Below are 13203 nucleotides of genomic sequence, written 5' to 3' on the forward strand. Positions count from 1 at the left end.
CTCCAGCTGGATTTCACACCATTTCCCACCACTCTCTGGGCCCGGCCAGCCAACCAGTTTTCCACCCAGGAGAGTGTGCGCCTGTCCAGGCCAGAGGCTGACAGTTTCCCAAGCAGAATGCTGTGAGAAACTGTGTCAAAGGCTTTATTGAAGTCCAGGAAGACACATCCACAGCCTTTCCCTCATCCAGCAGCCAAGTCACTTTGTCATAGAAGGCGATCAGGTTAGTTTGGCAAGACCTGCCTTTTGTGAACCCATGTTGACTGGGCCTGATCACCTGGTTCTCTTCCATGTGCTTCATGATAGCACTCAAGATCACCTGTTCCATGACTTTCCCTGGCACTGAGGTCAGACTGACAGGCCTGGAGTTCCCTGGGTCCTCCCTGCGACCCTTCTTGTAGATGGGCACAACATCAGCCAGCCTCCAGTCCAGTGGGACTTCCCCAGTCTTCCAGGACAGTGGGAAGATGATGGAAAGGGGTTTGGCCAGCACATCCGCCAGCTCCTTCAATACCCTTGGATGAATCCCATCCAGCCCCATAGACTTGTGGATGTCTAGTCGGGCTAGCAAGGCTCTGACCACCTCCTCTTGGATCATGGGAGCCTCATTTTGCTCCTCTAGCTCCTGGGTTTGGACACAGATGGAACAACTTTCTTTATAATTAAAGACTGAGGCAAAGAAGGCATTAAGTACCTCAGCCTTTTCCTCATCCCCTGTCACTGTTGTTCCTTCTGCGTCCAATAGGGACTTTATGGTGTCCCTAGTCCTCCTTTTATTATTTATATATTTATAGAAAGATTTTTTGTTATCTTTCACAGACTTTGCCGTTCTGATTTCTAGTTGAGCCTTAGCCCTTTTGATTTTTCCTCTACACAATCTCACTTCCCTCCTGTAGTCCACCCAAGAGGCCTGTCCCCTCTTCCAGAGCCCATAAACGTTTCTCCTTGATATCACTCAAGATCTCTCTGCTCAACCAAGCTGGCTTTCTCCCCTGCCAGCTTTTTTTTCTGGAATACGGGGATGGCTTTCTCCTGAGCTGCTAGGATTTCCTTTTTGAAGAGCTCCCAGCCCTCATGGGCTCCCTTGCCCTTAAGTACTGTCTCCCATGAGACTTTGCCAACCAGCCTTCTGAAGAGTTCAAAGTCTGCCCTCTGGAAATTTAATGCTACTGGCCTGCTAACCACCCTCTTCACTTCACATAGAACAGAAAACCCTATCATCTCATGATCACTTAGTCCTAGGCGTCCACCTACTGCCACATCTCCCACAAGCCCTTCTCTGTTCACAAACAGCAGGTCCAGGAGGGCACCTTCCCTTGTTGGTTCATTCACTAGCTGTGCAAGGAAGTTGTCTTCCACACACTCCAGAAACCTCCTAGACTGCTTCCTTTCTGCTCCATTGTACTTCCAGCAGATATCAGGAAGATTGAAGTCTCCCACAAGAACGAGAGGCATTGATCTAGAGATTAACCCCAGCTGTGTATAGAAGAGCTCATCAGCTGCTTCTCCTTGGCTGGGTGGTCTGTAACAGACTCCCATCACAAAATCTACCTTCTGGTGGGCTCCTCTGATTTTAACCCACAGGCACTCAACCTCCTCATCACCACAATCCATCGCAATGGAGTCCAAGTCCTCCCTTACAAAGAGGGCTACCCCGCCTCCTCTCCTACCCTTCCTATCTCGCCTGAAGAGTTTGTACCCCACCATAGCTGCACTCCAGTTATATGAGTCATCCCACCACGTTTCCATGATGGCAACGACATCATAGGCTCCTTGCCCTACGACAGCTTCCAGCTCTTCCTTCTTATTCCCCATGCTGCGTGCATTGGTGTAAATGCACTTCAGCTGAGCTGCCGAGCCTTCAGCCCTCTTAGAGGGAACAGAGTTCATTCCCAGTTGCCTGGTAACTGGAAAAGAAGAAAAAGTCACCAGAATCTGAGGGTACATGACCAAGGTCAATTTACAGCAAAGTGGCTAAAATAGATAATCTCATTAAAACTAACTTTACATTGAAAGATTACAGATTCTTTGCCAATAGTTAAAAATGTTATTAAATGCACTCTGGGATTTAAGGAACCAAGTAAAACTGTTGCAGTACTAGCTAAAGAAGGACTTACAAAATAACTCAAATGAACCCTTACTACATAATTCAACATGACTTCTGAAATGAAAATTATGCCTTGTGAACCTTTTGCAATTCTTCATGAAAACATGAAGACTGAGACTATAAAGAAAAAAAACTAAAACAAACTACTGGTAAATTTTGTGTTTCAATAAGCCTTTGACACAGGCCTCTGATACAGTGGAGTTCGGAAATTAAGTACCCATGAAGTGAGCCTGCAAGTTAACTAAACAAATTAAAAATAAAAAGAAGGAATAGAATGATCAATGTTCTGAAAAGGCAAAATATTAACAGAGCAAAATAGCTCAGTTTTCTGGTTTATATATGATGCTGTTTAGAATGCTTGCATGTGTTTCAGGAAAAGATTTGAACCAGAAGACTATAGTTGATACTGATTTTAGTTTCAACTAAATGAAAGAAAACCCAAGGGAATTCATAGGTATTTTATAAAACTGGATGAACAAGTACTATCACGGTGAAAAAATGCAATTTGTCAAACAGCATATCAAAATAAGTAGCTTTTGCTATTCTGGTGGACACATACATGCTAGACAAAAGGAAGTTGCAAGAGAAAACACAGTAGGAGACACCATGGACAACTCATGAAAACTTCTGTTTGATGTGCTGTCCCAACAAGATATGAGAAAACTATCATGATGTTAAGAGAGAAAATAGCACCATAATTACTGCAATGCTAATGTTATACTAACCAGCCATGATCTGGAATCCACAGTCAGTCTAGTTTTATATACAATATCACAGTGCCCTTCCTCTTATGCGCTGCTAGTGCAATAACAGCCTTGCAGAAGGATCTACATAGATCGGAGCATTGAGCGATGATTAATAGGATGAAATTTAACAAGTCCAAATGCCATATTCTGCACATAGAACTGAGCAACACTGGGGACAAGTATAAATTGAGAGAGTAGTGGCTAGAGAGGAGGCCTGCAGAAAGGGATCTGGGGGTGTTGGTCAATAGGATGCTCAGCATGAGTCAGCAGTGTGACCTAGCAGCCAGGATAGCAAACTGCACCCTGGGGTGTATCTAACACAGTATAACCAGCTGGTCAAAAGAGGTGATTATCCTGCTGGATAGGATCAAAGACCTTGTGGGTTTATCTCGTCTGGAGAAAGGAGGCTGAGGGGTGACCTCTACAGCTTCCTGAGATGGGGTGGGGAGATGGAAAGGGAGGCAACAATGTCTTCTCCCTGGTATCCAGTGATGTGGGAATGGTTCAAAGCTGTGCCAGGAGAGGTTTAGACTGGACGTTAGGAATCATTTCTTTACCAAGAGAGTGGTCAAACACTGGAACAGGCTTCCTAGAGAGATGGGTGATGCCCCAAGTCCAGTAGTTTTTGAGACATTTGGACAATGCCCTTAATAACACACTTTAACTTTTGGTCAGGTGTAGAGAGGTCAGGCAGCTGGACAGGAAAGTCGCTGTAGATCTCTTCCTACTGCAATATTCTATTCTATTCTATTCTAGAATCACTTGAGGCAGTCCTACAGGCAGAGTGGGGAGGGAAATAGGAGGTTTGGACTCTAGGATTTTCGCCATATCTGAAAACTAACTTAAGATCACTTAAATTGTCACATGTAATGAGACTAGTCTCTGAGGTGCTGTGATAGAGAAGTGATCATTATGGGCTACTGCAGGAGAGTTTATTGCTGTGATTCATGTTGGAGCAAATACTTGGATTCAGAGTTCCATAAATCATGGGACACACATGCATAGGTCCACCTGAAATATGCAACAACTCCACATTTATGATGAAGATTACAACAAAACAGTCTCTTCCGGGCAGGCAAGTACAAGCTAAAACTACTCATGTTAAACCACCCAGGTAAATGCCAAAATGGTCAAAAATGGTACACAGTTGTGGCATAACAGTGCTGTGCCTGGATCAATATACCTTGCTTCTCAAGTGGATTTTATAGATTAAGCACAACACTGGACTAAATGTGGCTAGATGTCTTCCTGGAACTGGCTTCCAGCTGGGTGCTTACAGCATCAGCATAAGATGACTTGCATTTACGTATGTGCAAAAAGCCATGTAAACATTTCCATACACATACAGGTGAAAAATATTTCAAACACAAGGAACTGAAGCTTGAGGAAATCTATGGACATTTTTCCAACAGGTGGAACAACCTGTCATGCCCTAGCTAAGCTGACAAACAGAGGCATGACAGAGAGTTTAGACTACCAAACAGGGCAATCTCTACAGCAAGACTGTTGGAGTAAAATAGAACTAAACAAAATAAGCAGATAAATTGTGACTGAATATTATGGTACTAGACCCTGAAGGACAAAGAACTAAATTATTAGGAAAAAAAACCAAACCAGAAACGTATAAGGAAAGAAAATTAAAGCAATAAGGAAGTAACCTGAGGTAGGGAAATACATGTACAGGACCTGATCAAAAATGCAACTGAAAAGAAAAGCTCCAGAGCACATATTCACATATAGCAGAAATTCTGATACTACAGATAAGTGAGAAAAGAAGAAACAAATCTGCTGAATATCAAAGTATGCAGTTTCAATTAATATTGAAAAATAGAGAAAATAAAGAGAAAAGCCACAGGGAAAGCCATCCAGAAAATTAAATTAGATTTTGGATAATCACAGAGGGTTTCTATATCTATTTTAAAAAAAGCATTTTGGCAGCATGTGGAATTTAAACAAATGTTGGAATTTACATATCACCAACCCAACAGCAGATTAGACAGATGAAAGTGTTCTGGGCAGGCATCAGGAAATTTGCAGCAACCCTCTAAAAATGCAACCAGCCAAAGCAGGGGTCGTAGCTCTTTCAAGGACACCTATCTCTTTGGTCTAATCAGCTTTCAAGAATATCTCTACACTGTTCCAGAGAACCAGAGTTAGGCTGGGACTAGCTATAAGAGCTCACTATTCCCACCCCAGATATCCTAGTTTGCACTAACAGAACGTATTCTCTCCTCTGCCTAAACGGCCGGCCAAGACAGAACTTGGACAGCTACAAAAAACTCACTGAAGTCTGAGCTCTTTTTCCTCTCTGTGGAGAATTCCTGATCAGGGGAGGGTATCAGGTAAGTCACCTTTTTTTCATTAAGTTTCACTCAGCATCCTTAATGAATATTCTGAATCTTCCTCCCAGATTTTCCTCACAATATAATAATAAGTGGGTGTATTAATGGTAAACTTAATAAAAATCTCCCTTTGCAGTGGGTAGGTTCCCTACTTCAAGCGATCCAGGTATTTTCCTATTTCTTAGTGGGCAATCTCTCATTGCTGGGTTTTCTTGTTATAGCTAAAACCATGACTTTCTAAAGAGATGGTCAGACTAGGAGACTGTCAAGAATCAGCTTTGGTGGTTCCTACCTTCCTCTAATTGCTTCAGCCTTTTTCAGTCTCATTTACATGAAGGTGTGAGAAAGATGTTAACCTGATTTCTCTGGCTCAGAATCTCCTCACAGACACCACACTGAAGTATTCAATGTCTTTATAAATAAAAGTTTTTGTTTGAGGGAATTCATTTTCCTCTTCCCTGCAGTAGGTCCTTTTTTTCTTCTTTTTAACCTTGTGGTTTTTTTTTTTTTTGCTTTTGTACATAGAGTTAGGCTTGATAAATTATTGACTTAAACTTCTTATTTATGTTTTTTTTTCCAGTCTTTATGTCTGTTTTTCCCCTTTTCTAAACTTTTTCCTTCACTCAGTTTATTTGCTTTTGGATGGTATCAGGTTTTTGGTTTTCTGCTGTTTTCAGAAGCAAGCTATCTCATTGAAAATGCAGTTATTGGCTGTAGCTTTTTCTTTCTCTTTTTTCCTACATCAATACTCTCCCTGCAAAGAGAAGAGAACCACAAAACCTCTGAGGTCAAGTAGGCTTTGAAAATGCTCATCATAGTGGGGAAAAAAAGAGTAGATTGCTGTTCTTTCAAACTTTTTGTATACATAAAGAAGGGAACCTCAGCACAAGCGGAGGGGAGCGATTTCCAATAGTGTGACATAAACCAAAATAAGCAGTCTAAAAACCTGAGAGATGTCTACAGAAATGGCAAACTAAATTAAACAGGAAGATGACTCAAAATTTCTCCTTGGCTGGTTTTGCAGTTCTACCAGATAGCTTGGAATACCGCATGTAACAGTGTCAGAGGATGAGGAAAAGGCTGAGGTACTTAATGCCTTCTTTGCCTCAGTCTTTAATTGTAAAGAAAGTTGTTCCATCTGTGTCCAAACCCAGGAGCTAGAGGAGCAAAATGAGGCTCCCATGATCCAAGAAGAGGTGGTCAGAGCCTTGCTAGCCCGACTAGACATCCACAAGTCTACGGGGCCGGATGGGATTCATCCGAGGGTATTGAAGGAGCTGGCGGATGTGCTGGCCAAACCCCTTTCCATCATCTTCCCACTGTCCTGGAAGACTGGGGAAGTCCCACTGGACTGGAGGCTGGCTGATGTTGTGCCCATCTACAAGAAGGGTCGCAGGGAGGACCCAGGGAACTCCAGGCCTGTCAGTCTGACCTCAGTGCCAGGGAAAGTCATGGAACAGGTGATCTTGAGTGCTATCATGAAGCACATGGAAGAGAACCAGGTGATCAGGCCCAGTCAACATGGGTTCACAAAAGGCAGGTCTTGCCAGACTAACCTGATCGCCTTCTATGACAAAGTGACTTGGCTGCTGGATGAGGGAAAGGCTGTGGATGTGTCTTCCTGGACTTTGACACAGTCTCTCACAGCATTCTGCTTGGGAAACTGTCAGCCTCTGGCCTGGACAGGCGCACACTCTCCTGGGTGGAAAACTGGTTGGATGGCCGGGCCCAGAGAGTGGTGGGAAATGGTGTGAAATCCAGCTGGAGGCCAGTGACAAGTGGGGTTCCCCAGGGCTCAGTGCTGGGTCCAGCCCTGTTCAATGTCTTTATCAATGACCTGGATGAAGGCATTGAGTGCACCCTTAGCAAGTTTGCAGACGACACTAAGCTGGGTGGAAGTGTTGATCTGCTGGAGGGTTGGGAGGCTCTGCAAAGGGATCTGAACAGGCTGGACCGCTGAGCAGAGTCCAATGGCATGAGGTTTAACAAGGCCAAATGCCGGGTCCTGCACTTGGGGCACAACAACCCTGTGCTGTGCTACAGACTAGGAGAAGTCTGTCTAGAAAGCTGCCTGGAGGAGAGGGACTGGGGGTGTTGGTTGACAGCCGACTGAATATGAGCCAGCAGTGTGCCCAGGTGGCCAAGAATCATAGAATCACAGAATAACCATGTTGGAAGAGACCCACCGGATCATCAGGTCCAACCATTCCTATCAAACACTAAACCATGCCTCTCAGCACCTTGTCCACCCATGCCTTAAACACCTCCAGGGAAGGTGACTCAACCACCTCCCTGGGCAGCCTGTTCCAGTGCCCAATGACCCTTTCTGTGAAAAATTTTTTCCTAATGTCCAGGCTAAATCTCCCCTGGTGGAGCTTGAGGCCATCCCCTCTTGTCCTGTCCCCTGTCACTTGGGAGAAGAGGCCATCACCCTCCTCTCTACAACCTCCAATGGCATCTTGGCTTGTATCAGAAACGACGTGACCAGCAGGTTCAGGGAGGTTATTCTCCCTCTGTACTCGGGAATGGTGAGACCGCTCCTTGAATCCTGTGTTCAGTTCTGGGCCCCTCACCACAGGAAGGATGTTGAGGCTCTGGAGCGAGTCCAGAGAAGAGCAACAAAGCTGGTGAAGGGGCTGGAGAACAGGCCTTATGAGGAACAGCTGAGAGAGCTGGGGTGGTTTAGCCTGGAGAAAAGGAGGCTGAAGGGGGGAGACCTCATTGCTCTCTACAACTACCTGAAAGGAGGTTGTATATATGAGGAAGATGGTCAACAAGCTCAACAGGTCTAATTTTCACACTGCTTTATAAAAGGGCCTGTATGAGAATCCTGATTTTAAAAAAATATAGGTTTTTTGCCTGCTTCTTTTTCCCATTCAGACATGAAGTTTAAGTAAGGTCTAAAGTGAACACATAGAATAATTAGCTTCTGATGTTTCATTTTATTGACATTTATTGGCTACCTAAGGGAAAAGAAATGATCCAATGTATGGATTATGCAGTAGATGGGGTCGCAGGTTTTATTTTCACCTTGACATTTACTCATTGTAGATGGTGGATCAGCTACTTAGACAAACATTCTCCAGCTTTAAAAGTTCAGTCTGAAAACCTATAACACAGCTTTCATATGTATTGAACATGAACTTTTTCCATTGATCCTGAATGAGAGATGGAGGTATTTAGCAAATCATAAGTAAACAAAAGGTATCACACAAAACTGAAAAAAATTGTTAACAGTTCTACTACATTCTTCAAGGCATTACCTTCTTCTAAAATTATTGTTCCATTGCCTGAATATCCTCATTTTTGAAAAATTACATTAGGAAAATACCTATACATGTTCATCACAAATAACTTGCCATCGATTTTGGTTAAAAGCTAGAAAGTCTGCATAAATAGTTGTCTTTGATGCCCTCTAACAAGCTTAAAAGCAGTAATAACCAACTCAAACTGCTAGAAATGACTGTGCATGTCAACTGCCTGATGGCTGATCATTTCTTATGCGTAAGCCTGTATTCTTGTTACCTTGATTGCTGGAATGGGCTTCTTTGGAATGAAGTGCTTTTTCTCGGGAAGCACAGCAGCCGTGCTCTGTTCCTTCAGTTTAATCTTGTTCTCAGCTATTATATTTTTGCGTTTTTCCAGGTAGGGTCCAAAACTGGGTAGTTTCTGAAACAAAATTGAGGAAACATGATTATGCTTAATAAGCAGATGTAGCAAAAAGGTGACTCCGATCTCAAAAGTGAAATCCTAAATCCTTGCTGAGCACAACTTACTTCTTATTCAGAAAGTTGAAATTGAAATCAGTTAGTCTGTACCAGAGTGAGAAGTAAATAAAAATCAAATATGAACTTCAGGATCTGACTTGAATATACTGAATATTAAAATATTAATATACCACATCAGAGAAATAGCTGAATTGCAGGTCAGCAACCAACAGCCTTATATTTCCCCATTGCACACTTGCTCATATATAAAAATGTATCATGTTAAATAATTCAAATGTGTAACTTTATTTCTGTAGTACGTGGAAAGGTGTCATAAAACTATCAATTTACTTAGAAGGGTTCCACCAGTGCTTTAGATTATTTGTATGGATACCTGAATTTATTGATATGTACTTTTAAAGCTTAGAAATATGCATTTTGTATTCTGATAACAGAAGGTCATGTTGACCTATAAAAGTAAGGCTAACAAACACCAAATGAACTGAAACACATTCTAATCTCCTAATTCACCTCTGTGTCCCACTTGCAGTCTTTTCTGCAGCATTTAATTCTTGAAGCCAATTAAACAAATGCTACAGGAAATTTTCACTGAATTGTAAAACTTGTGTCTTGCCCAAGAACATGAAAGCGCTGGTTCACATTTCATCAAACACTCAGCTTCCTGAAGGAAAAGTCCCTTAACTTACCTTGCAGAGATATGGACAACTATAGCGTGCCACAACGTTAGACGTAGGTGAATGAAAAATGGTGGAAAACATGGGTTCTTGCTTGATGCAAAAGACCACGCCCTTCCTCCTCTGAAGCTAGTTCCTTATTCTGCAGAAGTAAACCCCATTCAGAAGCTACTGCACCACTGCAGAAACTAGCAGGTAGTAACAGGGATTACATAGCCTCAGCAATTGCTAGCATTAATTCACACTAATAATACAACCTCAAAGAGAATATTGAACAAGATACAGTACTGCTGTGGCTATCAATATTTTAAGAGGGAATTTCAATGTGAATTTTAAAACCAGAATTATTTAAAAATTTAGAAATTATTATTTTTTAAAAATGAAGCAAATCCAGGAGAGGTTACCCTGTTTTTCTGCTAATCCTTACTAGAAAATTTCCTCAATGGGCTCTGTCAGTCACAATGTCCAACCTTGGGACCTTAGGTTTCTTGTAATGACAAATAAAATATTTCCTTGCTGCTAGGGTTTTAGTCAGAGCATGAAATGCCTTTCTGCTTCCAAGACTTGGTTTGTGGCCTCAACTTTAAGTCAGACCAAGATCTGCAGTCTCCTGGTGTTCTCCAGAGTAGATGTCCTCCTGCAGGCTAGGACTGAGCTGAACTCCAGGACAAAGCTGCGGTCTAGACAAATGCGAGACCAGAACTGTGGGGGATGTTGCAGACCCCATGTGTTCCAAATCTAGATGTAGAAATTTGGCCACCAGCAAAAGGCTCTTGAATTATCTGTTCAACATGAACTCTGTTCCTGAATGTCATATTCAAGGGCTTCCTTCCAGATGTCAAACTTGCTTTTCTGTGCTGTTGCCATACATTATCTTAGAAACAAGATGTTCTAGGATGTCTTAACATAGGGTTTTAAATATTACTGCAAACAGCAGGAAGGTGGTGGCCTTACATAGTACAGTGAAATAAGTCAGCAAAACCAGAATTACTTTGAACAGGAAAATGAGTAGAAGGAAGAATTTGTCTAATTTCTATCTAATCAATAGGCTCTAAAGCACATACATAGAGACTCAATTCTTTGTATGACTTTTAGAAAGCCTAAGTCTTTCAGAAAAATTCTAAAAAATATATAAAATTTTATTAAAATAGTTATTTCATGTCTGCTAGGCTACACCAATTAGAAATACATTTTGGCTATGAATAAGTACTATCTGTTTCACACGAAACTAGTTTCTCCATAGTTTATGTGCTGATGTCAACAACTTTGGGTTTGAGAGGGTAGGAGACTTGATAACAAAGCATATTTGGACTGTTCCCTGTCTGGCCAGGAATTGAATTGCTGACTTTGAGGGTAAGTAGCAAAGCTAATTTTGCTGAGGTTTTAACTGAAGTAGTAGAAAGAGGAGACAGTTGTTCATGACTCGATCCATTGAAGATTATCTTTTGGAAGAATAACTAAATCTTGGCAGAATAAATCCTTTATTTTTCTGTTCTGTTAATACACACCCATTCTCCTAATTTCTACAGGCAGAAATACTGAGGGTATTGAAATTAAATAAGTGATCTAATGAAAAGTGTGGGGAAAAAATCATTTTTGTGTATAAGGTAATTCATTAATTTGCTACATTTTGAGATGGAAGATTTTAGACTCTTACACCTAATGTAGCTGCTAGCTGGGACACGCCGCTGACATTTTGAAAAGCATGCAACGCCATCAGTACCATAATTCAGATGTTTTGCAATAGCATGCATGCAGTTAAATTAAACAATATAAACAATAAAATCATGATTAATTTAGAAAACTATCATCCAACCCTAGTCTTTGCTGTGCATTGCTGTTTTTCCATAAAGAAGCTGATTAAATATAATTTAAGTTAATTAAGGAAGCACCTCGATTTTAGTCCGGCCTTGGGCTTACACAATGAGCTTCTATTGATTTAACAGAAGGTGACTGTGTGCCAATGCAAAGGGTCTGGTTATTTTGTGTTTGGAGTCCAGTAGTTCACAAGCAGCCAAGCCAAATTTCATCAAACAACACTGAAAACCAGCAATCTTTTCTATATCAATAAATAATACATGAAAACATAGCCTCAGGAGCTTAGGAAGGACTTATTGATGGTTCCCGTTATGAGTAATGCACAGATACTGGGAACGCTGATGAGACTCCTTATTGTTCAGAGCTGTAGTTTCAAGCATTTTGGAGTCAAAGGCCATATGAAATGGCAAACAGTATTTTAATGAGTGAGTTACTGGATATAGTAAAAGTGGATACATTGAAACAACTGCTGAAGAGATGGATGTTTAAGTGGGTTTAAATTTAAATCACCCCTCATCATTGTAGGGGACATCTTCCTAAGCACGTGAGTAATTTAATAGCAGAATTCCCAATGAAAGCATAAGCACAGAATTGGTGAGCTCAACTCTGTTTGCTTTTGAAATCTTTCTGTAGTATGGTTGTTTTATTCATTTTTTTTTCTAATTTCCAGATATTCCAGTACCATTAAACTCTCCATACACTGATCTCTTTGTCATATCAACATCTGATTAGAAAAAAAACAATTAATATGAATATGTGGATCATAGCAAGTGCTTAGAAGATTGCAGAGTAATTAGATAATTCTTGCCTACTTATATATCTGTATCAGTGATGTCTATAGGTGCATTATTTGTATCTATCTGTCTCTATATAGACATAATTTAATGTGTCTGTTGGAGGGATAATATCAAGAAAGGAGCCAAAATAAATATACTACGTGGCGTTATTCCATTGTTTACAATTGCATTATCACAAACCTGGAAGCCTGAAATATTGTGCTGGAGTATTTACAGAAAGAAAGGAAAAGTTCAAATCTTCCTTCCCTCCCTCCAAGACTTCCAAAGGCTGCCTTTTAACTGATGAACTGTATAAATTGCCAGCAACATTTTGATTTTTGTTTCAGTAGTTTCTCCAGGGATTCATCATTGATGAATTTGTTCTCACTAGAAAAGCTAAATCCTGCTCATTTAAAGATAACAGTATCTTCCACTAAAATTGTCTCTACCCAGATATAAAAAAGCATTACCCTGCCAATAGAGAACTGACAACATAATGAATCAACAATGAAACCTTAAGCTGGGAGAGCTTTAAGGTGAATAAGTCTGTTTTGATTCTAATTTATTCATGGATCAATCTAAAGGTAATTGAGCATATTATGAACTAAAAAAAGGTGCTTGTTTCCTAATGGTAAAAAGTAGAGGCAATCCTCCACTTCAGATTGCTGCAATTTTTATGGGCATACCAGCAAGCAGCCTGACTGGTGGAACAGGCTAGTGAACAGGGCAGTGCAATATGTTTCAGATGATCCGGACTTGATTTCTAACTTTGAAACTGATCTGCTTCTTATTCTGAGAAAGTCTCCCTAATGTAGTCATGTGTTGCTTATTGGGGAGCTGTCTCCTACTAAGGGGCTGGATGCTATCTACTGTTGGAAGACCCAGATTTCAGCTGGTACAGCTAAGTATCATCATAAACCAAAAATAGGCAACAGTCCCCTACAGTACTCCAGTGGATCTGAAGTATATCCTGCTAGTATATACTGATGAGATGGGGCATCAAAAAGAACCC

General features: G+C 41.1%; 1 protein-coding gene across 3 annotated transcripts in view; it reads right to left on the reverse strand.

Annotated features, from left to right (window-relative positions):
• The window catches only part of DPYD (dihydropyrimidine dehydrogenase), a 368728-nt gene that overhangs the window by 10302 nt on the left and 345223 nt on the right, over positions 1–13203 (reverse strand). For all 3 annotated transcript variants that reach the window (XM_069862153.1, XM_069862154.1, XM_069862152.1), the window contains one exon: positions 8721–8864. In XM_069862153.1, the coding sequence (XP_069718254.1) occupies positions 8721–8864 (144 nt within the window). The remainder of the gene's footprint in view (positions 1–8720; positions 8865–13203) is intronic.

Source organism: Phaenicophaeus curvirostris, chromosome 8 (assembly GCF_032191515.1).
Source record: "Phaenicophaeus curvirostris isolate KB17595 chromosome 8, BPBGC_Pcur_1.0, whole genome shotgun sequence".
Taxonomy (NCBI): domain Eukaryota; kingdom Metazoa; phylum Chordata; class Aves; order Cuculiformes; family Cuculidae; genus Phaenicophaeus; species Phaenicophaeus curvirostris.